The sequence below is a fragment of the Coffea arabica genome, chromosome 4c (assembly GCF_036785885.1).
Source record: "Coffea arabica cultivar ET-39 chromosome 4c, Coffea Arabica ET-39 HiFi, whole genome shotgun sequence".
NCBI classification, from domain to species: Eukaryota; Viridiplantae; Streptophyta; class Magnoliopsida; order Gentianales; family Rubiaceae; genus Coffea; species Coffea arabica.
The window spans coordinates 13,271,331-13,298,240 of record NC_092316.1 but is presented as its reverse complement, the minus strand read 5'-3'; the positions used below and the strand labels follow the sequence as shown (position 1 = coordinate 13,298,240).

The following is a 26,910-nucleotide window of genomic DNA, read 5'->3' as shown; positions in this document are numbered from 1 at the left end:
AAAAAACCCATTTGTTGGTTTTACAAGTTCTGTACATATCTGTGTTACAGAGTGACTTTTGGGCTGTAAAAATTTGGAATTTTTGGAATTTCTTAATTTTTTTTAATTTTTTCCTTTAAATGGGCGTTCTAGGATTTGTTGCATTTGGGTAGCATTGTTAAAGTTGAGGAGAAGTTTGATTTCATAGATTTTTATTAGAGAAAATGGTTTTATTTTTTAGCAGGAGTTTGAGTTTACTGTCGTTTACTCGATTAATATTTCTACACGGACAAGAATGTCCTCATTTCCGTTACTCATAACGGCTGGAATTCACAGAAGGGTCAATAATTTACACTATTGATAGATCGGGGGCCAAAAGTTTCCTCATAATTATTGAAGGGCTAAAACTTTATCTGGCTAAAAGTTGAAGGACCATTAGGACTTTTTTCCCTACTGTAAAAACAAAACTTTGTTCAGGGTATTCTTCATTTTCCATATAACAGAGCAATGGAATTGAATAATTGAGAGTATGATGCTACTTTATCATTTTGTAGGCCCTGAAAGTTCGATCTAACACATAGTGATAAAAATGGTTGCCTATATTACACCGCCATCAACCTCAGTCTTGGAGGGCAAAAGGCATGTAATCTCAAGTAAATTTAGTATCGCCTTGGCAAGGAAAGGGATTCAGAAAATAGAGGAGGGCAAAACATATAGTAATGTATCGGCCGCGATGGTTTTTGGTGCAGCGTAGTGAAGATAGGACTTTAGGAATTAACATCAAATTCTGTACTTGGCAGTGTGGATTGCAACTTCAAATTTTGTGGCTTTGGTTGTGAGTAAATTAAAAAGTAAAAATACAAAGGAGTGTTCTCAAGATTCAACTTAATCACAAGACTTTGGTTAGGAGGCGATCATAAAGTCTCTAGTTTGATTTTCAAAAGCTTCTATATATATATATATATATGTAACTTGGAAACAATGGAAGAATTGAGAAGCAATGGACCAGACATAGAGCGGCAGTGGAGAAAATACGGAAAAAAAAGGATCACATGCGTTCAGGTCATATGTCTGCGGGAGCTCATTCTCCTTTTTTTTTTTATTCTGCAGAGAGACCGACTTCATTAAAGAGGTGAATTCTTCTAACATCAACACTACAGTCGATTTTTCTTAAATCAATTTTCACTCGTATGGATAACGAATAAAATTTGTCAATATTTATTCAATAGCGATAAAGAAACACATTATTATGGAAGATAACTCCAGATCGCTATATATGACCCAAAATGAATTTACATATATCTGTATTTCTTTATATGCCTCTGTCATGGTCACCATCCACAAGAAATCCAAGGCTGTTTTGTCAGTGAAGCTTGAGGAATATAGAGAAATAGGATGAACCTTTCTTTTTTTTTAATAGAGAAATAGGATGAACTCATTATATTACACAGGTGATCTATGCAGTGCCTATACATATTTACACTGAAAGGTGAAATGAAAATGCTCGACTTACAGCCTCACTGCATGTACGAAGTCAAGCATCGTGAACACCACCAAATAAATGGAACAAAAAGACTGAAGTGCAACCAAAAATGATGCTTAGAGAAGCAGAAGACTTCAATCTTGGATGATGGTTGTTATCACATCCAAGCCCCCCAGCCCGGAAACATTTGACTCAAACGATCAGGATCAATTGCATCTTGTACGAGTTGTTGAACCTGCCAAAAGAAATAGAAAAAAAAAAAAAAAAAAGAAAATTGAACGTTCAAGTTAAAGAACAAAAATAACCGTAGCAACCACTGCAGTCTTTTGCTTTAAAGCACAAATAGTGTTCTGTTTATGTTACCAAAATATTAAAGAAAGCCGGCTTTCCCATCATAATTACAAAATTTACCGATAGGAAGCAGATAAATAACAGAATTTCTAGATAGAGACATTCGCGTCATAAATTTCTCTTTGTATGCTAGCCGAAATACACTGTTTGAGGAGTAGTATGATATTGTTCTTGCTATCTGGAGTTACACAAACAAGGTATCTCTTCCTCTTTCAATGTGAAAGTTTCCCACCTAACCCAACAAAACAGTTTGGCTAATTTTTTTTCCTGTCAGAAACAAAGCTAGTTTTTGCCCTGCCCAAGCACTCACAACCAGATGCTCGGTACCAACCATGTCTTAAACCAATTCTACTTTTTCTGTCTTTTTAGTGTTTTTTCTCCCATTTCTGAAGAAATCCTCTGATTTCCTTATTTGTTTCTCCCCCATTACCAAACTCTCTCTCTCTCTCTCTCTCCCACAGAAAGCCACTTCCACCTTTCCAAGACCCAACAAAATAAAGGTGGAAGGTAAAAGACTGAGGATTATCTATTTCTGATCCATTAGCTAGTAGGTAACAACAATTTAATTACCTGTCCACGCACACTTCTCATTTCACCTTCTTCATATCCATCAAGTTTTTGTTTAACACGCAGCAAAGCTCTAGCAGCATCTTTGTTCCCCTCATATTCATCTTCTTCTGAGCCTTCCAAGCTTGTCTCCAAATCATAATCAGTTTCCTATACAACAGAGAAATTTCCACATAATTTAAGGACATCATAAGAAAACTGTTTGGCCACTGACATACTATGGATCATGGTGAAATGATACACCAATGTAAAAAGTCAAATGTAAAGGAATGGCTCAAGAACCTGAAAAAAAGAAAGAAAAGCATGAAAATGATGCAAATTAAAATTGAACCATGTATAAAGCTTTTGACCTAAAGGAATCTCATATTAGACTTGGCTAAATGTTTGGTCTTTTGCTTTTTTATTTTTTGTTTTTTTTTGTTTGTTTGAGGAAGCTAACCATTCTACACTTACAGATATGTCTCAATATACATACAACACTATAACCTTTTCTGTATGTTGAATTCCTAAGTCATCCAGATTAAAGTAAAACATGCTGCATTTTAAGTCTCAGCAGCAGAGATGCAACGAGGACTTGTGATCATTCTGCAACTGAGTTTTCCTCCAACTGTGGAGAGGGCTCGTGAACATTCCACAGCTGAAGAGTGCAACAATATATATATCTAAAGTTATTGATTGCTAACATATGCTCCAATAGTCCAAAATGGCTGAACTGTACTGCCTCTACTGCACATTTTCTATATGCATCTATGAAAACAATGACACTTTATACAGCATTGGCCAAAAAACTAGATGCATATAGAATACATGCACAATTTGCTAAGACCAAATTTATAATGAATATTTCTTCTTATCAGCTGCTCACCTTCAGCTTCAAAAGGTAGATGAAAAAAGAACTTTACAAGACCAAACTTTCCACAGAGGCCACGAAAAAACTCTAGGATTATTAATCATATAGTTCTGAAGACCAGAATCCATTACATTTATCTCATTTTTCTGTCCCATACTACTGCTCTAGAGCACATTGAAATCAATTTCATAGGAGATCAATACAAGAGACTTGGGCACACAAATAGTACCTTTTGACGCTGCAAAGCCTTCAAAGGGGATAAGGCCCACTTATACAGAGGATCATGGATAAAAACCTGCAGCAAAAGCCTATTTCTGTAAAGCATCTGAATACAATGTTCCAAGGGTCAAAGGATGTGCTCTCAATCAATAGTACCTCAACAATAGTCAATAATGCTTCTTTGTTTGCTCGCATGACAGAGAGAGTTTCCTCACAGCACCTCCTAAAAACCCCTTCCACACCTGTTACGCCCATACCATCTATGATATCCCTAGTCAACCGGAATGGCACCTACAAAAGAATGTTTATAAGCCAAGCACAAAGATCTTCAGTAACTGAAAGACTGCATTATTTGGACGGACTCGAGTAAGAGGAACAAACCCTCTCAGGTGTTTTCAGCATCAGGCCTTGCTCAAATGCTACACCAAGATCTATATGAACTACTTCTGCAGTTGCTTGATCAATAAGTATGTTCATGGAATGTCGATCTCCAAGCCCAACAATGTAACCAACCTGAATATCAGAAGAAGGCTTTAGTTAATTGAAACTTTGACTTATACTGCCAATAGTCAAGTAATGTTCGGGGAGCAGCCTGCTTAAGAGGTTCCATGTTTGGTAATAAATGAGAGACAAAATGATGGAAAACGAGGAATGACTGCACTAATAAGGAACCAAATGACATGATTTCCAGGCTTGCTACCCAAAAACAAATAAATATCTGCCACTCACGCTCACCATTGAACTAGTAGCCACACTTCTTGTATAAGCAAGCCTCTTTTCAAACCAATTAGCTGGATGTAGAAATCTTTCTAGGAAGAAGTAATGCATGACCGGCCTGCACTAAAAGAAAATGGATTCATCAAATGACTTAGCTCAAATTCAAACACAAGGTAGACAAGACAGAAGTAAGAAACCTGAAGTTCTCACAAACTTCTTGGAAAGCCCTGCGCTTGTCACTTTCCTGCAGACACAATCCATTTCAGCAACAAAGTATTATGTTTGAAACAGGAATAAGAAACATCAGAATATGAAAGGCAGCAAGCGGGGACGGTTTACACTTAGCCACACCACGGTGGCAAGCGCTCTTCTTCTAATTGCGGGTGACATTCAATAACTTATTGCTGGCTCTGAATACCACCCAATCCAGCAATAAGCTAAATACTTCGATAAGATAACGAATCGGCTAGTTTTATGCGGAGTAGAAAATTCTAGGGGTTAATATGCATATTTTATTCTTCGTAAAAGGACAGAAAAACATGATCCTCTTGGCTAATCTTCCTGGCATGCGACTATTGCCTAATATTCTCTTACAAATCAAGAGGCAGCAACAGCTGCTCCCCCTCCCCCCACCAAAAACACAAAAAAAAGAGCAAAAAGGAATTCAAACCCCAAAGAGGTCATCTTAACCAGAAGCACAGACCACTTTCAACTGTTCACAAACTACTTCTGACTGGAAAAAGATTAATTAAATAATATTGGCGCCTTTCAAAAGTCTTGCAGTTACAACACCATCAAAAAACAATTTCATTATGGTCATTTGAAACTAAAATAAGTTTAGAATGACAGATATGCAAAATTTAATTCAGCAGAACAAAATCAACCATGACAATGCCACTAAAATAAAAGAGGATGATCTGCAAAGATTGTCAACACTAATAAAAGATGAGGAAGAGAAAGCAGTTCCATAGACCATATTGGGAAACTGTACAGTGATATGAAAGCATTAGGAGATCACAAAGAAAGTGAATGTGCTCTGACACACCAAAGCAAAAACTTCACCTTTGGTTCCAAACATCTGAACCACATTATTTGGAAAAACATTCCCCACTCAATATCATGGAAACTAACAAGGGAAATTTTCAAATTCTCCCTGCTGTATCTTTGTGCAATATTTTTCTATTCCAGAATCCAACAAACCATCAATAATTGTATTTCACTGGTCCAACAACAGCAATAGGCAATTAAAACATTACTCAGGCCATTGAAGTGATGTTTAATCAATGGCAAATCAAAACATCAAATTACCTACTTGGAGGTCCGTGGTCATTATTAAAGTTTCTGTTCCAAACCTCTTAAACCTCATTTGCATATGCACAGTCAAGTTTGCGGAAAAATATAGAAATGATGTCGACTGGTGGTTTTCACTTCATGTTTAAAGTTGCGGTTCCTAATTTCTAAATGTCAATGATGGTAAAGTAAATGGACCAATTACAGTTCAAAGGTTTTATGTGAGTCTAAGGAACAAATGCCTTTGTCTTAGAGAACTACATCCCAGCATTGTGGAAAGTGATGTTCATCTACATACAACAATTAACTCCAACAAAGTAGAAACCTGATCTATATAAGCTTGCTTCTATTGGTCTATGCAAAACCTTAGTAAATCAATCATTTGGATTCTGATTTTTCTAAACAAATTAGAAATAGTGCAGGGAATGGATTGAAAGTTCTGGTCAAAAAAGAAAAGGAAACAATAAAGATAAGGCTATATGCTACTTGCCGTTGCCATGTGATGCCTACATTTGAGGAATGTCCAATCTCCTTGTCCATAGCGTCCATGGGCTCCTCCATTTCTCGTGCTGGAAGTAAGATCAATTATAAATTTAGTATGTAAGTGCTTTACCACATCATATTTGCCGCTTGAAAACTATGAAGTCAATGTGACTTTACTAACCTTCCGGTAAGATAATCACCTAGAGGTACAGTGCCAGTCACCCATTCAATAACGCCCGCACATGGGGTAAAAGGAACTACCTGTCTCAGGGATAACATAAATTTGTATGTATTCTGTTGTTTATAGTTGGTAGCAAAAGAATGCATTCATCTTTGCAGACTAATAATACATATCCTCATCTTTGTAGATAACCACCTTATATGTGTGTATTCTCAATCTTCTCTTCCACGTCTCCCGGTGGTTCTGTAAGAAAGTGTTAACCAAACTGAAAAACTGTTCCATTACCTGCAGATGTTGCAAGATTTCTGTTAGTGCAGTTATGCCATGCATATGAGGCTTCAAATATAATATGATAACATGTGTATGCAATCAAGCATATCCCAAGAATGACATGACAACACAAGAAAAGAAAAGTTCTTTTAAGTGAATCTGAAAGTGCATACAAGACAACAAGATTTCCATGTAATAGCAAAAGTTGTCATACGCAATTAAATTATCGTAAGCTGATAGGTAATAGGGATATTGTTCCATATAATTAGAGTTAGGAAACAAGAAATTATCTGTTTAAAATTAACTCGTACAACAATGGAATATCAATACGCAATTAAATTATTGTAAGCTGATAGGTAATAGGGACATTATTCCATATAATTTCAGTTAGGAAAAAAGAAATTATCTGTTTAAAATTAACTCATACAACAATGGAATATCAATACGCATTTGTAAAACAAAGATAAAACCAAAATTTGTCACCAGGCTAAATCTTTCATCTGCAGCTCACCATGCTGCAATGCAATTTATTATAACTTAAAATTAGAATCAATGCAACTTCTTTCCCTTTTATCCTAACATTTGTGACTTTGATTCACGGAAACACTAGGCAGTTATGCATGCTAAGCATTCAATAATTGCCTCATTTTTGTTACTAAGAACATTACTCTCCACACTGTGATATCCAAGACCAACTAGATAACATGATCTTGCATCCTACTCAGACTATAAACAGCATGATACATCAGTAAAAAGCAGAACGCAGAGGGAGTCATACAGCATCCTGCCGCAGGTCATCATTGCCTGATTTTGCAAGTTGTCGATACATTTTACCATCAGAACCCAAGCATTCAACCGCTTTTGGCGCATTTATACCATTCATCACACTGAAAAGTTGTAGCATATGGATCTAAAGTCAACATTTATGAGAAATCAGTAGCAGAACTACAAGAAGCTCGTAAGGCCCCTATCCCAATACTTACGTGACAGAATCTGTAAAGCCTTTGAAGTGAGGAAAAGATCCTTCACAATATTGGCAACTCCGGTCAACAGGAAAATTAGATGTTATGACAGGAACCTGAAGATGCACGTATCCATGTCATTGGCATGGACAGTGTTGAAGGGCATAGTTGAACAGATTAATAACCATATGAAATAGTACTTTAACAAATTCTGTAGATTAGAACAAACAGGATTTGTAAATCTAATTATCTTACGGAAATCATTTAGATGTTTTATAAACAAACACCAGCAAGCATATGCTGAATTTATTTTCACTACATTGACCCAGAAATTCCATATTTGAACATAGACTATATGTTGGAAGGCCATCCATGAACACCAAGAAACCAGAATATCTGATGCACTACTCCAAAGCAAGGCTGGGACACAAAATCCTAATTGTTGTGAAACGACAGACAAAACAATTGACATCAATTCTGTTCAGGAATGCCAAGGGAAAAATGAAAATAAACTGAACACGTAGTTGAAAGTTTTAAAGATATGGTTGCACATAAACAGGTTCATTCGTACAACACTCATTTGAAATATCCCATGCACATTCTTGTCAGGACTTTTACACATAAGCAGGAAGCTCCATGACATAATACTACCAATGACGTTGCTCATCCCTTCTTGAGACGAATTTTTGACCAGACATAAGAAATCAGACTAAACTTCCAATTCCGCATGATTGAAAGGTTCCCATTCTGCAGTTCAACAGGTTAATTCCCACTCATCAAGAAACAACAGATAGAAGTGCTGTACTTACAAGTTCGAGTTCTCGAACACTACGAATATCTCTAGGTAGTGTAACCTTTCTGTTTGTGTCCTGTTGAAAGTATCTAGTGATTAGTCATCAACAACATTTCAGTGACTGGAAACCAGACTAAATACCAAATTAAGACTGAGTTATGAGTAACTGGTAGCAACAAAGGAAATAAATGAAGAGGGAATAAAAATAACCAACTTTTGGTTTACCTCTCTCTTTGTTTCCATTTCTGCAAGTTTGATATAAATCTCCACCATTTGTTTCATCTACATAAAACACAATATTGCGTAGCAACTAATAAGAAGCCAAACCTTCAATATAGTTGCTCAAAAATTATACGAAAAACAATAGCTGGTGAAGGATTATACTTGTCTGATGACATCCCCATGATATGAATGCAGTTCTATCAAGAGATTTTCTGCAGCAACCTTTTTGTCCATATCCGCCACAAATGAATTTCTACTACGCTGCTTCTCTTTAATCCGATCACCATTTGCCAGAGCAAGGAGCTAAGAGCCACAATGGAAACAAAACGGAAGAAATAATAATGAACACACTTCAATTTGTTGACTGGAGCAGAAATAACTTACACCTTTCATTTGAATTGTATGGGACAAAATAAACATTCTTTCTTTGGACTAAATCACCAAAGGTAAGAAGTATAAAAACATATCATCAGTGTAACTTATAGGAATACTAAATAAAATACCTGGAATATGGTATGATAAGGATGTTCAATGGCCATTTTCTTCACAAGAGAAACCAAAGCAAACTGCAAAGCAGATGTTCCATACATTAAACAGATTTATATAAAATTTAGCAGAGAAAGGAAAACCCACTTTATGGTGATAAATTGCATGGCATGCATACACACCTCATACTTAAATCAGGAGGAAAGCACAAGCTAAACATCAATTAAAAACCTGAAAACTATGTGGTCCCTGATCTTTTGTGCTACCCATTCTTGAAGCAATTTGGTATGCCAATGGTATGAACTTGTGAGACTGAACCTGCACGCTCATTTTGATTGCAAGGCAAAGAAGTGTTTTCACAAAGAACCGAACGAATTATACATTAAAGGACTAGTTTCCTAAAGAGAAATACTATATTAGTAATTAATACCTGATTACCTCTGTCCAAACAAATATTGTTGAATAATTATTTAATACCATTTTTCCAGCTTACCTCCTTGATTGTGCTAATCATGCCATTGATAACAATTGGCCTGGGTGAAAGACCAAACCACAAGGAAACAAGTCGAAACACCTGAAACGATATACATGCCGTTTCAAGATCAAACCAGAACTCAATTAAAATGATCAAACTTACAATACATCTGACTGTACCAAGAATTGACTTGCTACAGAAACAGTTCATCTGGATATTTCTATTCACAGATCTCAAAAAAATGATTCAATTTATTAGTGCGAAGAAATCCAACAAATTATTAGCAATATTGTGATTGTACTTATGCAGATGGTGCCAAGCAGAGCATTCCATCTAACATTCATGTACAATGTACAAAGCACCAAAGCTGGTAAGTTATTTCCACAATAAAACCTGGATTATGAATACATACCACTCTGACATCATATTCATCCCCAATGACCAAACAGCGTTTATACCCTTCTAAAGCAGTAGTTAAGAAGTTGTCCCTGTCTTCCTGCTCAGCAAGAATAGACATCAACATGGTTTGACTAAAATCCAAGTACCAGAACATCTGATGAGATTAAAATAGATAATAGAAATAAAAGATGAAAGGGAGCAGAAGCAATTTAAACATCAATAATTTGTTAGATAACTCGGTAGAAAACAATGCATGCATAAGAAAATCCATCCAGTATTTTGGCACATCAAATACCTGATCTAGACGGGTCAACCTTTGGACCACTGTATTTACTCAACAGAGGAAAGCGCTAGGAAGCTTCCACAAGTCAGACCCATTGCAGTTAAGAATAGTTAGAATTACTCCACTTCTTCAGTAAGTTTAAAGGCAATGACAAATTATGTGAGTGAACGCTCTGACGTTCCAAGTTACCATCAACTATTCTTAAGAGATGGCTTGTACACCCAATGGTCAATAATATCTCACAGTCAAACTCAATGATCACCACATAAGGGGCAGCTATTGGCCAGTAAACATGCATGTTACACTGTTCAGTATAATATGATCATCGGCACAAGTACCTTTCCAGTCATAAACCACTAAAGCATCTTAGCCAGAAAGAGTAAAATAGGAAGGAAGTTATGGCTTTTCTCACTACTATTATATTAACTATGGGTTTTAATGTAAAATGCCTTCATGTTATAGAATATCAGTATACAAGAGAAAAGATAAACACTCTCTAATGATTGGTTGGTATTCACTATTCAAAATGACCACTCGAATACACCTTTACCAAATAAAAGGTATGGAAGTGCTCAACATATACATATTAAAAGGATTTAGAATTATGAATTTCATTGTTGTTGTTTTCTCGTCATTCGCTTTTCCTCCCTCTTTTATTCCTTAGGCAAATCAAATATGAATATAATATAATAAAGCATCAAGCAGAAGATATGACCACAATACAGTATGATTGAGAACTCGCACCAATGTGAATATTAACAAAATCTAAATAACTAGCCACCACCTGCAACTTTTCTTCCTCTTCCCCATCCATTGCAAGTTGCTTCTGCAGCTCTTGTATTTTTAATGAATACTCAGTTTGTTCTCCCTAAAACCATGTACAGAAAAGTCAGCCACCACCTAAAGGTCCATAAGCACTCTTTTGCAACAGCACCTTGAGATTCGACATTTAGAGAAGGACCTTGCCTTTGATGAACTTTTAAGACGTTTAATTAGAGCTTTCAGCTCCTTTGCCTACAATAAGTAAGCAAGTTACAGTGAATATCAAAAGCCCAGAACTCCTTCCAATTTCAGTTTCTTCAATATGATGGATTTCTTCCATTCATTATGTACCTTGAATTTCCTTAAGCGCATTGCTGCTTGCCACTCATTGGAGTTCAGTCTCTCTTCATTAGTACGATAGAGTGCATCAGCATAATGAGAAAGATGGAAATGCATTTGGCATTGTTTTGCTATAGACTTTCTGTCTGTAGCCTTGAGATTGTCTGCCAGTGATACTGCATGTTTCAGGTATTTATCCAATACAGTCCTAGAACTGCAAAAAAGGCTGTCACAAGAGAGCAAAAACTACTTGTTGACAGGCTAATCAATATGATACTGCTGGCTCCTATAATGATGTGAGACTAACTTGCTTGAACGAGTTTCGGCAAGCCATTTCCCAACTAAGCGAAATACATCTGAGGTATAATCATCAAATTGGGAATCTTGGGCTATATACTTAGCAAGGTTTATTGCCATCTCATGCTGACCTTGGGCCCGCAGAAGCTTAGCTTCTTCAAGCTGCTAAGAGAAAAAATCTATCATATACCTATCATATACAAGCAATTTCCAGATCTCTGGAAAAGCCAACATTTTACCAATTCAATGAGAACTGAGACCTTCAAGAAATAGTGGTCAGAAATAAGTTTTGGACCCGCAAATAACAAAAAACAACAATAGTGAAAATCTTCTGTAGTGATTCAACCCAAGCAACAATTTGGAGAACAAATTTTTCTGTGGAAAGATGACAACTTAAATATCCAATTAAGAAGATATACCATGACAACTTAACACTCCTGTAATAATCCAAAACAACAGCAAATATTTGGTTCATGCCAACATGAATATGAAAGTAAGGGTATGACAAAAACCATATCCAAATATTGGCTGAATGCTTCTTGATCCAACAGCAATTGAGAACATGATGCATAACACAGGAACCTATCTCCAGCTCTAAAATTCATGGAGGGATAAAGTAGAGGAGCTTTGGATTTGAGCATCACATAAATCCACAGTTGTGAAAAGAAGTTCATACCCTTCCATGCCAATAAACATTGGAATGTTCTTTCCCCATAGCTGTGCAAAGGGACTTAAATTCGTGCAAAGATGCAGCAGCCTGAGAAAACTGAATGCCCTATGTAACATGAGGAAATGTCAGACAAAGGAGACCAGGTTGCTTCCAGAAGTACTGCTGAAATTTAGGATTATTACTTTCCGAAGTGTAGATGCTGCTTCCAGAAGATGTTGCAATTTGAAGTCTCTACAATTTAAGATCTCAAATAAGACCCTCCTGAATGCTATGAATGGTTCTAGCAAATTCATGTGCAACTGCGCTTGTTCCAATATTCGCCTCCAATCTTTATTCAGCCATGACAGCTACAAGTTGGAAAAAAAAAAAAAAAAAAGTTTCGAGTGTCAGTGAAGGTAAATAGTTACAATCATGAATTACATGGTAAATACCAAGGGAAGAAGGGGTGAATCTCATTTTCGTCACTCAGCTCTTGGCTATATGCTATTATGTGAACTTGACATTCAAGATAAGGCAATTTATTTTGTCCTCTCAGCAGAACATGTTAACAATTAGTTATTTGATGAGAAAAGTTTGGAAAAACTTTGAGGAAGAAGTAAATCCCAAAAGTTTGTACCTGAAGAAACCGTTAAGATTACCTGGTCAGAAAAACAAAAATGTACACGTACTTCATGCAGGAATTTGACTTAAGCCAGTTCCTTTGCCTTTCTTTTGGTTCTTTAAGCTTCTTCTGTTAATCTTTTTCGATATGGCTCAACATTTGCTCAACAACTTTCATGGCCCTTTTCCACTTCATTCTTCTTAATACAAGGGTGGCCCTTTATTTTATATTTGTCTTGATTATTTAGTTATTTAGTAGTACAATCATCATTATTATTTTATTAATTTATTCTGTTTGGTGCAAAACAGCAGTGGCTTTATTTTCTTCTGTTGCTGATACTGTTAGAAGATCTACTTGGCACTAACGGGGATGCAAACTGACTAAAATATTTGTCAAGACAAGTGTATTAACAGCACTGCATCTAGCTATGCAAACAGTTTGTATTAAAAATGATATTTTTGTTTTACATTTTCTTTTTGGCAGGGGAGATGTTTCATGCAACTTGTTCTTCTTGCAGCTAATTGCAAAATTAAAGGAAGCATCCAAAACTCGGTGGCATGTCAATCAGCATAGAGCCCAAAGGTTAAGCATTCTAATTTATGAACACGAAACAGCAAAATTAACCATCGTCAAGGAATGGAAAACTGTCAAAAGCTGATTTGGAGTTTTAATCTGATTGATGTCACTGCATAGTCAGGAGAATAAAGAACCTAAAGCATGAACTTATTAACAGATACAGCAACTAACAGGCAAACATCTCAATCACAAGAGTACCTGGTCCATGAAGGGGTCAATAGGTTCAGATGACAACCTCAATGTCACAGACGAAGCAACTGTTTTTTTGCATAACATACTCCAACGTAAACCCCAAGCCATTCCAACATGATAAAAGATCTGCAACAAAACCCAGAAATGAAGATTACAAGGAAAATGTGATAAGAATCTTAGTTTTACATAATCCAAACCAAATTCAATTTCAAATTCTGCTGAAAAACTTCCTCATTTCTTTCCAACTGAGACTCTTATGCAATTCACAATCTTTGTATAACCTCATCTGCAATAAGATCATTTTCTGGTGGACTTTTGTCAGTTAGTTGGATTGATGTTAGAGATGAGGCTAACCAAGTTTGGCAATTTAAAAGGGTGCCAATGTAACTCGACATTGGAAGTAGAAACATGAGTTATAAATCTAGAATGATGATTACAAGGCCAACCAAATGAAATCTTTTCAGCAATAATTTTAATTCCTTGTTTCAGAAGTGGACAAATATGAATAAATATGTCCCCGTGTCTATTAGAAGAACAGCAGTATAATCTTCAACTATGGATTACCTGAAGTTTAACCATGGCTGAGTATATGTATTCAGTGCTCTCCTTACTTGCATGACAGATGGACAGCAGAAGCTCCTGAGAGACAAGAAATGTTGTAAATGATGCAATTCAAAAATGCAAGTCATTCAAATGTCAAGACCAATCACAAGACCATTAAATACCTTCTTGGAATCTCTCAATTTTGTGTGAAACTCATCAAATTCCCCTTCCTCTAAAGCCCTTAAACAGCTGCTTCACAAGATGGAAGCACAGATTACAAAATGCGCTATGAAGTGAGCATTATTAACATTTGCAGTGCCTATTTTTTAGATTAATTTGCTTTGTGGTAAGCACCATATCTAACATGAAGAAAGAAATCTCAGATCCTCAAGAGAAGAAACCTCCCTCACTTAGGTTGGATAGCCGTTGATACCTCCAGATGTTGCAATCATAATATCAAATTCCTAGACACTATACAGATCAGTCATCGAAAAGATTGCTCACACATCCTCAAAGACAAAGTATAAGACCCTGATATGGAAATCCACACAATTGTATGGCCCCTGGTGGCTTTTCTCTTTATTATCAATGTTATGAATAGTTGCAGTAGCAAATTATATTGGCTTTTCCAACAATGCAGTAGGTCTTTTCAGATAGATTGAAAAAGAAAAGTCTTTCAACAATGCATGTGCTCCCATCTCCAACATTTGAAAGCAAATTACAATAAAATTCTTGTTTTTACGAGTCTAAAACTAACTACTCGCAGGAAAAGAAAGAGTTCAGGCACTGAAATCACAGGATCATACTTTCCATCGTCTTTATGAAGAGTTGAAAAAGATTGAGTGTGTTTGGATTGTAAGTTATTTGCCCAAATATATTTACTTACATCACCATTGTAATTTCCAATACACCTTTTTATCTTCCCAATTACCTTTTTATCTCACATACATCACATCACAAAAAGTGCTACAATAAAAATATCTCAAATAACTTATAATCCAAACACACTCATTATCTCAGTAGTGGAGCAAAGCATAATGACAAGAATCAAGGAATCCCCAAAAAAAAAAGCCCACCGACCCACCAAAAACTAGGAATAGTGCAAATAAAGGAATAATGAAAAGGCAACCACATTGAGGTCAGATAGGAGATAATGATATAGTAGTGTAATGTCAAGAGACAATTTCATTCGGTAATATGTAGCCAGAAGCAGCCTTAAATCACATAGCATGAAGTCCGCATAAAAATGATACTAAAAGTTTCCATTTATTTGTTAAATTACCTGTGCAAATTCTCATTAAAATGACCACATTTAATTTTTTGATCAAGAACCGGAGTAGCTACACCATTAAGTAGAGAAAAATCCCAATTACCAGCACGCCAAGCAGCTTCATACTGCACAGTTTGACAAACACAATTCAGGAGAAAATAAATTGTATAACACATGAAGCAAAAGAAGATAACCAAAATCTGCAGACATTGGCATCCCAGTATGTGTGCCTTAATTTGTTGCTAAACACACACAAAGACCAATTTCGTTCTGGCTGTCCGTTGATGACATAAAATAAGACAGACCTGCAGTTCAGTGAATTCTAAATCGTGTTGAAGTTGGCCTTTCAGAGAAGCTAATCCCTGGCAATATACGTCCAGCACATGGGTGCAGCCAATTTGCTGCAAAGATCTAATCAAACCTTTAAAAGGTCTCTTTTGCATAATCTGATCTTTTGATTTAGAAAGCAGTGCTGGAACCACTGGTTGAGACTCGTCAGAAGAAAGACTTTTTGGATGGCCACTTATTGGCTCCTTCAGTCCCGATTGTACTAGTAAATCATAGTGCTCAAGGGCTTTAGTCCAATTTCCTTCATGTTCGAACATGGTTATTTGAGAGGTCAACTGTCAAAAAAACCACCAATAAACTTTCAAAGGCCAAAAATGCAACAATGAGGATAAAGTGCTGATATTTTAAATGGTCCAAAAATTCTCAAGGACTAGGATGCAAGTGCAATGCCAAATTATGAAGCAATCATTTTTCAATAAAAACATAAAGTTTAAATTATTTTCATTGCAATAATCTAAAATTTAAAATTTTTTCCCATAAATTCAGCATCAATTTTTCACTGCTTATGGCAACTCACAAACTTTAGGGAGAAAATTTTCAGTATATTTCACTGTTTATAATAACTCACAAAGTTTAAGAAGAAAATTGATTTACACAGCTATTGCGGCCAAAACAGTAGTACTGGGGAAGAAGATAATTGTTGGAGGAACACTATTGTAAGCTTGTTCCAGTGCTTCATAACTTAGACCAGAACAAGTTGAACCCGGATAACATCATCCCCTTGATAACAATAATACCTACAAGTTGTTTAATGCATCAGTATTAAGTAACTACTAGATGATACTTAGGCTTTGGCAAATTTTCAACCAATAAACTCCCTTGCCTCACCCATTTCATTAAGTAAATTACGTGAGTGCAAAGCTCCAGCAAGATACTCCCGGTGTCCCACAATGAGTGTCATGCTTTTCCTTTTGGCTTATGTCAAAAAATTTTAGTCACTGACCAAAATGACGAACAAATTTTTTATCTTTCCAACAAATGCATACTGTTCACGTGGTCGGAAAAGCTTTTAATAATAATTATTGGTCGGCTCCAATTGATATTTCATTTGTTTACCAAGACTGTAAGAAAAGGAGAGTGTGGCTTTGCTTAGGAGTATCAAACCACGTGAACCTCTAATGGATGTTTACCAACTATCCGAACAATTGTGGCCCCACAAACAACTGTTGACAAATAGCACAGATCCCCAAATGTGACCAAAAGATTGGGAGGGAGGGAGTACATGTTTGGTTATACAAAACACTAAATATATCTGCAAAATTCCTAGATTTCCATTCGTAGAGGCAGAGGCAGAAATGCCGTTCACTGGTCCAGGTTCACCTGATGCATCATATTAGTTTTTCATGTACAGAGGGATCCATTAAACAAGATCCTTCTTCCCTTTTTTTGGAAGAAAAGGACTATTCGAAGAAATTCGATGAAACTGGAGATCTTAGTGAATGGAAAGGAAAAAACTAAGGAAAAATTCCACTTTCACTTTACAGAGACAGGCTATAACAATATCAATTTTATGACTGAGGATTCTTATCTGAATATGAATGGGATGCTTGTGAAATGCCACTTGATATTAGAGTTTGGCCATGTAACAAATGAGATATAAGAGTCCCCAAGTTCTTTATTCAGACGAGTAGAGAATTGTTTATGTGGATGCTCAAAATTAACCAAAAGCTGCCAGCCCAGTGGATAGAATAAGATGGTGAAGCAAAGATTAGGGAAATACTATGATATATTTAAAAAAGTTGCAGTCTTAGTGCTATGGCATTTTTAGGCATTGTCTAAGAGAAATGTTCTCCATAATGTCTGAAATTTTTTCTGCACAACATATTCTAGGCCACTCATATACTAGTAAAATGATTTCGAAGCTGGTATAACAAAATACTAATAATGATATGACGAATTAGCTCAAAAAAGGCCAAAACACATCCTACTAAAGGCTACGCCCCAAATGCTATGACATTCACAAGCAACAAAAGCATTTCAGCATCAATCCATAGCCATTTATAACCCCTGACTTGCTACTTTTCAACAGCATTTCGAAACAGTATGTTCAATATACAAGTTGGTACAAGATTGTAATTCACAAAATTTGTAAACAGTAGCATGTAGAGAATAACTGACCTTGTGAGATTGAATTATCCCATAGAGGCTATCAGGCTCATTGATTTGCGTGACTGCTGAGACAAGTATTTCAATGTGGCTTGGCAGCTACAGAAAAAAGAACACTTAGGATTTCTTGAAACTTCACATTACAAGCTTCGTCTATGCAAGAGTACATATTCTACTATTCAAAATCCCAATCAATCCCTTCTTCTTTCTAGCCACATAACTAAAACTACAAACTAGTTGAAATCAACTTTAACAGTAAGCAGAGAGGAAATTCCAGAGGAAAAGCAATACAACTCACTATTTCAAGATGGGAGAAATCTGGGCTCCCTAGTGTGAGGCTATCAAAGTGGTGCTCACACCAGTGTTCCACATAGAGAACAGCAGTAAAGTAAGAACCACAATTCTGCCAGGCAAAACCAGAAACTATGAGTAAAAAAAAGGTCGGTTAAGGCAACCAACTTCCACAGCACATTTCCATGAAAAAAAGAGTGAAGTTTTGATACTTACAATGGCAGACTTTGCAACCACAAGATAATCAATAGGAAGCCAGTAAACCTAATAGAACATAGGACATAAGAAAACAACATTCCACAATCTTAACATGCTAGAAAAGCAAAGGTACAAATTTAACGGTTTATTCATGAATCTGCTCTACAATATGTTCCTATTGATAATTCCAAAAAATAAACAATAAAAAATAAAAGCAACAAATATCCACAAAAATCCCTATTAACTTTGCAATATCAGTTCAGACAATGATGGTGTCCCTGACTATATTCTAAAGCATGAGAATTAAAAGAATCCCTAGCAAATAATGTTTGCACTAAGTTCTTGTGATTTCAAAGACATTTATACATCAAATAGAAACTTTATTTGCCGGATACCCCATAAGTTTGTGGTGCAAATGGGCTTTATCTGATTAAAAACCCTGCCAAATCTTTACGCAATCTACAAGTATTGGATGCACAAAGTCATGAAACTGTCTTAGAGTTTTCTAGAGATTCAGTTCTTCATTTCACCACACCGCACCAACACACTTCAACTTTGTAGCTATCCATCTTATCCCCAATTAGTTCTTTAAAATTGTTCACTTCGTACATCAAAATCAGGAAAAGCAAGTTTGTACTTTATTCCTCTATGATTGTGGTGATTAAATTTCACCTCTCCTGAACCCATGATGGTATTTTGTTGCATAGTCAAGTAAAAGGACCTCTTATACCATCTCCATCCCTTCCCGACTGTGGGGAGAGATATAGAAAAGAAAAGATGAAGAGTAAAAGTCAAATGAAGCCCAGTAATGATAAAATTTTTCCAGAAATACTCAGCCAAATAAAAACATTCTCCATAAACTCTTTGGGCTTCTGTCTGCAATCCATTGTTCATCATTTGGTAACATTTAAAGCTATTTATTTGTAAAAGAAGAGGCAATGACTGATGAGACACAATACCTGATACAACATTAGTGCATTTTTATCAAACGCAAGGAAACCCGAAAAACAAGCTCCTGCAATTTAGGCTCTAGGAAGTACCAATTCCGCCTGGTTTACCATAATATTCACCCTTCAAATTTTATCTTTCATTTTTGTTCTTCTTCTTCTTCTTTTTTTTTTTCGGGGTGAAGAACTTGGAAACACATTTATGATCAGAGATCCATATTTGAAAAAGGTAATACTTAATTCAGAGACACTGCTATATGCCATGATAAGCAGTGAGATGAAATAAGAACAAAAGGAGGAACTGATCTTTTGGAAACAGGGTCCATAATTTACCAGGATAACAAACATACCTTTTCCCACGATAATGTTGATGTTACCAATCTAGATGACGAATTGTCCTTCGGCTTCCCTGATGTAGAATGGGATTTTGATCCATAACTAGAAGCCTTAGTGTGCTGTTGAATCATCCATCAGTATATCATTTCAGTTGATTTTCATTAAATGAAACAAAAGAACTCCTCTAGTTTACGTTTCCACTTTTTAGCAACAAAGTTGATTAAACCCACAAATAACACGCATGTATAAGGTTACCTTTGAGTTTTCTCGCTTACATGACCCAGGCAATGATGTGGATCTCTCCAGCATATGACACAGCCGAAGCTGATTAAGTGCATCCAACATAACTTTTATTGATTTCATCAGCGTATTGGACTCAATGAATATGTTTTCCCGAACCTGACCATATTCACAGTATAAGTGTTTCATCTAACAATGCAATCGATCAAACTGCTATAATCCCAAGGGGTCACAAATCAAAAAGGAAGGAATGTTATCATTCAAAACAGAACAATACAAAATTTAAGTACAACATGAACCACATCAGAAAACGAAACAATACAGGACTTCAGAAGAGACTTATGCGGTGACAGATTAATGCTATTAGAGTTTGACGGCACTAAGTATTCAAGAGGTTATGAACAAGTTATGAAGAACAGATATGATAATTCTGTTACATGAAAATTTACATTCATATTATATAATTTGCTCCACAAGTCATGTATGAGACATTCAACATCATAGCATTAACTAACTCTAAAGATTCTAATACCAAGCATCTACAGCATTGGATTAACCTATTAAGTTACAATCAAAGTCAACATTAGAAAATAAATCATAACCTAAAACTAAGAAATAAACCTTATGGAAAAGTTTGGGTAGTAAGTTTGGTCTAACTGCCCAACTAATCTTGTAGCTTGCACTACTCAAAAGAAGAAGAGGCAACGAGATGACACTTGGCAGCCCCATCGCATTTTGATGGCTCCTTTACCCTAAGAGAGCAAGGAAACAATGAAAACCAAAAGCAATAAGAAGATACTGGAGTATCTCTCTCGATCATAGCTATGCGTCAGTCTCATCCTTTTCCACCAAAGGATGCCCTGTGGTGCCTTGTCACCAAACTCAAGTCATAATCTTAGTGGACACAGGAAGAAGCTTGGGATTGGCCCCATTGGCAGGCTTCCACAGGGGTCAAATGTCAATAAAATGAAGGTCACCTACTAAAGGCAGTATAGAAGCCAAATTTCAAGCTTACAACAGAGCTAACCACAGCAAAAATATATGCTCTCTCTCTCTCTCTCTCTCTCTCTCTGTTATATCCTGAGTTTAACCACAGCTAAGCTCATTATACCCAAAATCCCTATATCTACTCCTTGTCCAAAAGCATTAGTGTCCAGATCAGTATTTCCATTGAATAAATGCGTTAACCATATCATGAGAGCAAATACAGATAGCTACAAACTTCAGGACAATGAGAAGAAAATCAATGAAATTCTATGTTCATGTTCTCCCCTCAGCCAACTCCTAATCCCAGAAGAATCATCATGGTTAACATTTCCACCAACATTGTCTAACTTTGTAAATCTTATAGAACACTGCCAATAGTATCAATTCGCCCACTACCTCAAATTCATGCAAACTTCAAGCCAAAACCTAGGGAAAAGGAGGATTAGAGATAAAAATGTTAGTCTTAAAGGAAGAGAAGTACATAGGTAATGGTCATCCATAACACTACAAAGAAAGAGGCTTAACACATTAAGTCATCCAGCTGTTGCAGGCATTTATAGAATTAGCATGCCTATTCAGTGTGATTATATGAATCAAGAAGGTTAACTCTTACCAACTCATTGCATTGGCAAAGAAAACTAAAAATTACAAAAGAAATTGATCAGCAATGGTTTTTAAGACAACCTGGAAAGATATCAACTTGCATAGGTCAACATCCAAATCTTTTCTCCATGCTAGATTAACCATGACACTTGGGAACAAAAGCTCTGCAACTTCAGATTTTACCAAACATATATCTTGACATAACCTGAAAAGAACAGGAAAATTCTAATTAAATGCTTTACAAAAAAAGAACAAAAAAATCCTAAAAAGCCAGAAGAGCACCATAACTACTAAAGCCATGCAGGTAAGAAGTACCTTATGATAATATCATCACAGTAACCAATCAGTCCATAAACCAGCGGACAAACCCACATATCAAAAGTTTTGTCACGAGTCTTCCACATAGCAGAGTTCTCCAGAGAAATTGCTTCAGCTGTTATGAAACTTTGTACTCTCAACAAACTTGGAAGATTGATATGCCATACAAACATATGGAATAATGATATAAAATAAAGAATCTGCAGCACCACAACAGCTATAGGATATCTTACAATCCTTAGACAAAGTTTGTCAGCAATCAAACTACCAAAACAATCTTCCAAAAGACACTTGGATGGTAATAGAATTATATGTCATGAAAACCTCATCTACAAAAAAAATTTTGTAGAGATCCAGGGTTCATATCCCCCCTCCCCCTCCCGGCTTCTTAAATCCCACCTCTCCCCTTCAAAGGAAAAAAAAAACTCATCTACAAAACTGGATATTGCTTAATGTAAACCATTATCTTATTAAGGACTTCTAACAAACCCTTTGACAACATGAACTAATAGAATCTGCAGTGCTGCTCTTACGATGGAAAAAGCTGAAGTACAAGTACATTCAGTTATTGAATCTACCACCCGCTAAGTTGGGATGTTTTATAGTTGTCAATGGGAATACAAATTTCAGATTACCATTGACTGTGTTCAGTACACCTCTCATGGAAATTCCAATTACCCACTTTTGGATCTTGAAGCCAACAAACCCATTAGCCAACACATCAGGCACTAACAACTCTCATTCCCTATTCTCTAAAAGTTAAAAATATAATGTGCTTCTCTCTCTCCCCTCTCTGAAACTTCCAAGTTCCAAGTTAGCTTCCTTCCCACTATTTCTTCTTTCTCAATTTTTACCAAGCTTGGGTTCTTGCAATGGACAGCCTGAAAAGCATCTCTTCACAGGAGAGATATGGAGCCGAGTAACAAAGGCAGAAAGAAATGGGAGTTGTTAAAAACAACTTGGGCAGAGTTGGAAGACTCAAATTATGATAAATGTCCAAGCAAAATAACCAAGAATACAGGGCCTTATTGGTTTTCATGAAGTCTGTTTTTATTTCTCTGATGAAGCAATAAAGATATATTTTCACTGTCTGGACAAATTTGGCTCTCATTTAGTTCCTGAGAAAATCCACAATCAGTTGATGCCGATTTTGATGTGTTTTACATATGAGAGTTTCTCAAAAATGTTCAATAGCAGAAAGAGTTGCTGCCCGATAGTGTAGAAGGTGGCATGCAGGTAGAATATTTTAGGAGAGTGAAACTATATTGACCAAGAAAAGGCAACTTCTGTGCTAGAAAATACCAACAAGAAGCATGGAAAGAAAAAAATAAAAAATAAAAAAGGAAAACCCAAAAAAAAAGACAGGGAATAAAAAGGAATGGTAAGTTCCAATTCCAGTGCAGCTGCAAATTTTAGTTCAAGAAAACGATATCCTCACAAACACATTAACATCAAGGTGGTCCTTGATACACATTGTCATTGCCACTCCTTAGTAGCTACCAAACAGGTGGCTGACACATAGCATATTACCAACTTAAACAAATGCTCAAGTTTATAAACAGGACAAATTCTTTTCTATATTCGTTCTGATTTGTCCAGAATCTCAGAATCCAGAACGATAGAGAAAAAAAATCATTGATGTTTAAATCAATGATTTCTGTTATCATTTCCCCATATTAAGCATTGTGATTAAGCTCGTTTCTCACACAAATTTCCGAACAATCTATAAAATGCCATTGAATAGAGAGTGAATTTTGGGTAAAGAAATTAAACAGGTGCTTTGGAGCCAACCATAATATTTGTGGTTTTTGAATGTGTCCAGTTTCAGAATATGCATATCAAAGGAGAAGATTAAGAGGCACTAATTAATTTAGGAGTCCTATGTGGACTTATGCCTATGGGTCTTTCTATATAAAAAGGAAATAAAAAATGTGATAAAAATTCTTTTAAAATGCCATTGAATAGAGAAGTGAATTTTGGGTAAAGAAATTAAACAGGTGCTTTGAAGCCAACCATAAGATTTGTGGTTTTTGAAATCAGTTTCAGAATATGCACATCAAAGCAGAAGATTTAAGAGGCACTAATTAATTTGGGAGTCCTATTTGGACTTACGCCTATGGGTCTTTCTATATAAAAAGGAAATATGTGATAAAAATTCTTCTAAAATGTGCAAGCATAGAATATCATCATAAAAGGAATGGGAAGACAGATGATACTTGAATAAGTTTCAGAAGAGTAGGGAAGAAAGAAAAACAAGTTAGGAAAAAACATAAGGAAAAGGTAAGGGAAAGAAGCCAATGATACTTGCAGAAACGATTAGAGAGATGGTTCTACTACAAGGTAACATCACAAAATGCATCCAGGGTACCACAAGAGAGAGAGAGAGAGAGAGAGAGAGATTTCCTCATGGGGGTTATACCATTGAACTTTGCTTCCAGATCTGATACCAGTTTCTGTACGAGCTCCGTGTTGACACCCTTGGAGTGAACCTACATCATGAAATAAATGTAGAGCCATAACTACTGGAACAATCTATCAACAGATACAGCCAGAAAAAGTACAAAATATAATGATCATGATCATAATTTAATAAACACTGTAAAATCAAGCCTTTCAATAGGAACATTACTCTAGTGGTACTAGGTTTTAATCTCACTTGCAAAGTATTCATAGACAAAAGATAATAAAAGATAGATGGCTACACATCTATAGACATTTATAAATGCATATACAACTAGGAGACAGGCAAAAATGATGTGGATCCATCATACAAACTTGCGCAAAATTATTGGAATTATGATGTAGTGGCTTCAGCAAACTACCAAATCAACAAGTTGACTTTTGTAAGCACATGATACCACAAGCCACCAACTTGTAAGCCCAGCTGATTCATATGTATCATTTATTTCATAACTATTTCGTCAAATGCCACATGTAATCTGATCAATTACTAAACATGCTAGTAATCCACAATGCAATGCAGCAGCGCTGAAAATAGTCCAATAGCTATTTTTCCAGGGACCCAAGGGGGGCCTTAAAAAGACAGTCAAAACTAAAGTATATTTATGCATAGTTTATTCTTTGAATTTTATGCACCAAAAACAAAACTAAAATCCAGCGGAAGTTGTGCATCAGCTATCATTTAGCTTTACAAGAGCTTTCCCTACAGTTTTAAGTACAAGATATCAAAAGATATGTTAGTTGACTGGCAATATTAACTCATGACAGACAAGCAGTTCATATCTCTCCTTTACTCTAAATATTTGCATTTTCAGATAGACATGGCAATGAAAAGGAGCCATGGCTTTAAACCTCCGATGATATTGCTGTAATCCAAAGTCTCTTTGTTACATACAGCCAAAGCTCCAATGAATCTATTACTGCCATAACACTTGGAATATATTAAAATTCATGTCTGAATACTTCATTCCAAATTAAGTTAATCCTAGGAAGCTAGTTAATGAAATAACCCATCCAGTGATGCAGTTTAATTTTGATCTAAAATTATTCCAAAATGCAGTGCAACAATGGTCCTGAAAAGAACTGCTCATACCTCAATAAGAGATTTCTCATGTTGATCAAATAATAGCAAAGCTCTTTGACCTTTCTCTGTTGAAAGTATCCCCTGCTCAGAAAATGTACATAAATCAGACTTTTCTTACTCCAAAAATCAGTTTTTGGAGCCACAAATACCACAGAGGCCAGCAAATTATTCTCCACAGAGGAAACATTATAAACCAAGCATCAAGATTGGCACCATAATCATCACATCATTTTAATTAAACTATCAAGCGCTCAATAAATCCAATACCAATGAGAAGCAAAAGATAAAGTCTCAAGATTGCATATTTACAATTACTGCAAGATATCAGGTACAATAAGGATCACAGCTAATCCAATATCAGGTACAATAAGCAGAAAGACAAACACCACAATCCCTAATCCAATATATGAGATTTTAAAAATCCCCATCTCCAATTATGAAAAGCAAATAACTCCTTGAACAAGAAAGCGCAACATCAGACAGACAGGAGAAACCCTGCCTTCAGACCAAATAAGAGAAATTTCAAAAGACAAGGAACAAGAAAGTGCAAGATGGAAAAGACCAGAGAATCCTACTTTCAGACAAAATAAGAGAAATTTCTAAAGCTAATAACTCCTTGAACAAGAAAGTGCAACATCGGAAAGATAGGAGAAATCCTACATTCAGACCAAAAAAGGGAAATTTCTAAAGACAAGCAACAAGAAAGTGCGACATGGGAAAAGACATGAGAATCCTACTTTCAGACCAAATAAGAGAAATTTCTCCAGACTAACAAGATATTTATCATCTTATTACCTCAAAGTGCAATGCAACACCACCTTTACCGACTGACTTTTATACTTCAGCTAAATTCTAAGACATCTCAAGAATTTCGACTTTCTTGAGAGATCGTATTCCAAAACTTACCAATTTCAGAATTACAACTTTAACTCCCAAGAAACACGATCATCTCTGATGTCAACTCTTTGACAAACTCAAAGGAATAATATAAGATTTCGCTTGATCACAAATAATGACCAATTCTACAACCCTATACATGCAATACAAAAATAACTGCCCAAAGAAGGAAATCAAGTCCACATTTCAACACAAGTAAAATCAATGCTTTCTATACACAAACCCGCAAAGCTTGAGATGTCATATCAATTATCTTAACAGAGTCATCCATCAAATACTTCTTCAAAAGCCTTATAAGTGAATTCAAAAGTTTGTCAGATACAACTGTATCCAGTTGAACAAGCCGATCTGTTCCCTTTTCAGCTTTATCTTCTTCAAAGCGAGGTGCATGGCTAATCTCCCCAGGGAGATGGAGAACAACGCGATGGGGATCATCAATACCAACCTGCATCCCAACAGAAACAGACATCAAAAGATATGAACATGCCCAAATGAAGTATTTTGAAAAGGAGAAAACAAAAATAGCAGTACCCTAGACACAAAATCAGAAACCAATGTGGCAAAGTTGTCAGTATCATCCAAGCTACACATTCGAACAAGATGCCAAATTGCAGAAACAATATCTTGGTCAGAGTGCCAATATTCATTCAAAAAACCAAGTTTTGCTCTCTTCCACCCTTGACAAGCTTCCTCTTCAAAGAATCTTTTGTGCAACGCTTGAAGGCTGCAAGAAACAATAATTATGATTATCAAAAGCAAGACTAGCAAGCTGCATGAAACCATGTACACTTCTTCCATTAACTGAAATGCCCTCTAGCTCCAGGCAACTCTTTAA

General features: G+C 36.0%; 1 protein-coding gene across 4 annotated transcripts in view; it reads right to left on the bottom strand.

Moving 5' to 3' along the window:
- Positions 1–1,362: 1,362 nt before the first annotated feature.
- LOC140005296 (serine/threonine-protein kinase ATM-like) overlaps positions 1,363–26,910 on the bottom strand; it is a 47,982-nt gene continuing 22,434 nt past the window's right edge. Inside the window, exons 39-79 of one of the 4 annotated variants that reach the window (XM_072046078.1) lie at positions 26,607–26,799; positions 26,299–26,520; positions 25,188–25,259; positions 24,054–24,123; positions 21,632–21,749; positions 21,398–21,521; positions 19,742–19,885; positions 19,501–19,605; positions 18,222–18,269; positions 18,013–18,117; positions 17,727–17,813; positions 15,566–15,883; positions 15,273–15,385; positions 14,173–14,239; positions 14,012–14,086; positions 13,454–13,573; positions 12,261–12,425; positions 12,085–12,183; positions 11,419–11,573; positions 11,124–11,325; positions 10,977–11,024; positions 10,795–10,878; positions 9,741–9,824; positions 9,347–9,427; positions 9,085–9,171; positions 8,871–8,933; positions 8,530–8,670; positions 8,371–8,427; positions 8,162–8,221; positions 7,374–7,468; positions 7,169–7,277; positions 6,316–6,405; positions 6,121–6,200; positions 5,947–6,025; positions 4,364–4,410; positions 4,185–4,284; positions 3,831–3,962; positions 3,606–3,740; positions 3,460–3,525; positions 2,384–2,530; positions 1,363–1,697 (exon numbers count right to left, since the gene is read on the bottom strand). In XM_072046078.1, the coding sequence (XP_071902179.1) occupies positions 1,620–1,697; positions 2,384–2,530; positions 3,460–3,525; positions 3,606–3,740; positions 3,831–3,962; positions 4,185–4,284; positions 4,364–4,410; positions 5,947–6,025; positions 6,121–6,200; positions 6,316–6,405; positions 7,169–7,277; positions 7,374–7,468; positions 8,162–8,221; positions 8,371–8,427; positions 8,530–8,670; positions 8,871–8,933; positions 9,085–9,171; positions 9,347–9,427; positions 9,741–9,824; positions 10,795–10,878; positions 10,977–11,024; positions 11,124–11,325; positions 11,419–11,573; positions 12,085–12,183; positions 12,261–12,425; positions 13,454–13,573; positions 14,012–14,086; positions 14,173–14,239; positions 15,273–15,385; positions 15,566–15,883; positions 17,727–17,813; positions 18,013–18,117; positions 18,222–18,269; positions 19,501–19,605; positions 19,742–19,885; positions 21,398–21,521; positions 21,632–21,749; positions 24,054–24,123; positions 25,188–25,259; positions 26,299–26,520; positions 26,607–26,799 (4,465 nt within the window). In that variant the 3' untranslated portion in view covers positions 1,363–1,619. Of the gene's footprint in view, positions 1,698–2,383; positions 2,531–3,459; positions 3,526–3,605; positions 3,741–3,830; positions 3,963–4,184; positions 4,290–4,363; positions 4,411–5,946; positions 6,026–6,120; positions 6,201–6,315; positions 6,406–7,168; positions 7,278–7,373; positions 7,469–8,161; positions 8,222–8,370; positions 8,428–8,529; positions 8,671–8,870; positions 8,934–9,084; positions 9,172–9,346; positions 9,428–9,740; positions 9,825–10,794; positions 10,879–10,971; positions 11,025–11,123; positions 11,326–11,418; positions 11,574–12,084; positions 12,184–12,260; positions 12,426–13,453; positions 13,574–14,011; positions 14,087–14,172; positions 14,240–15,272; positions 15,386–15,565; positions 15,884–17,726; positions 17,814–18,012; positions 18,118–18,221; positions 18,270–19,500; positions 19,606–19,741; positions 19,886–21,397; positions 21,522–21,631; positions 21,750–24,053; positions 24,124–25,187; positions 25,260–26,298; positions 26,521–26,606; positions 26,800–26,910 lie in introns of those variants that run through there. The other 3 variants (XM_072046079.1, XR_011813088.1, XM_072046081.1) reach the window with 3 other exon arrangements.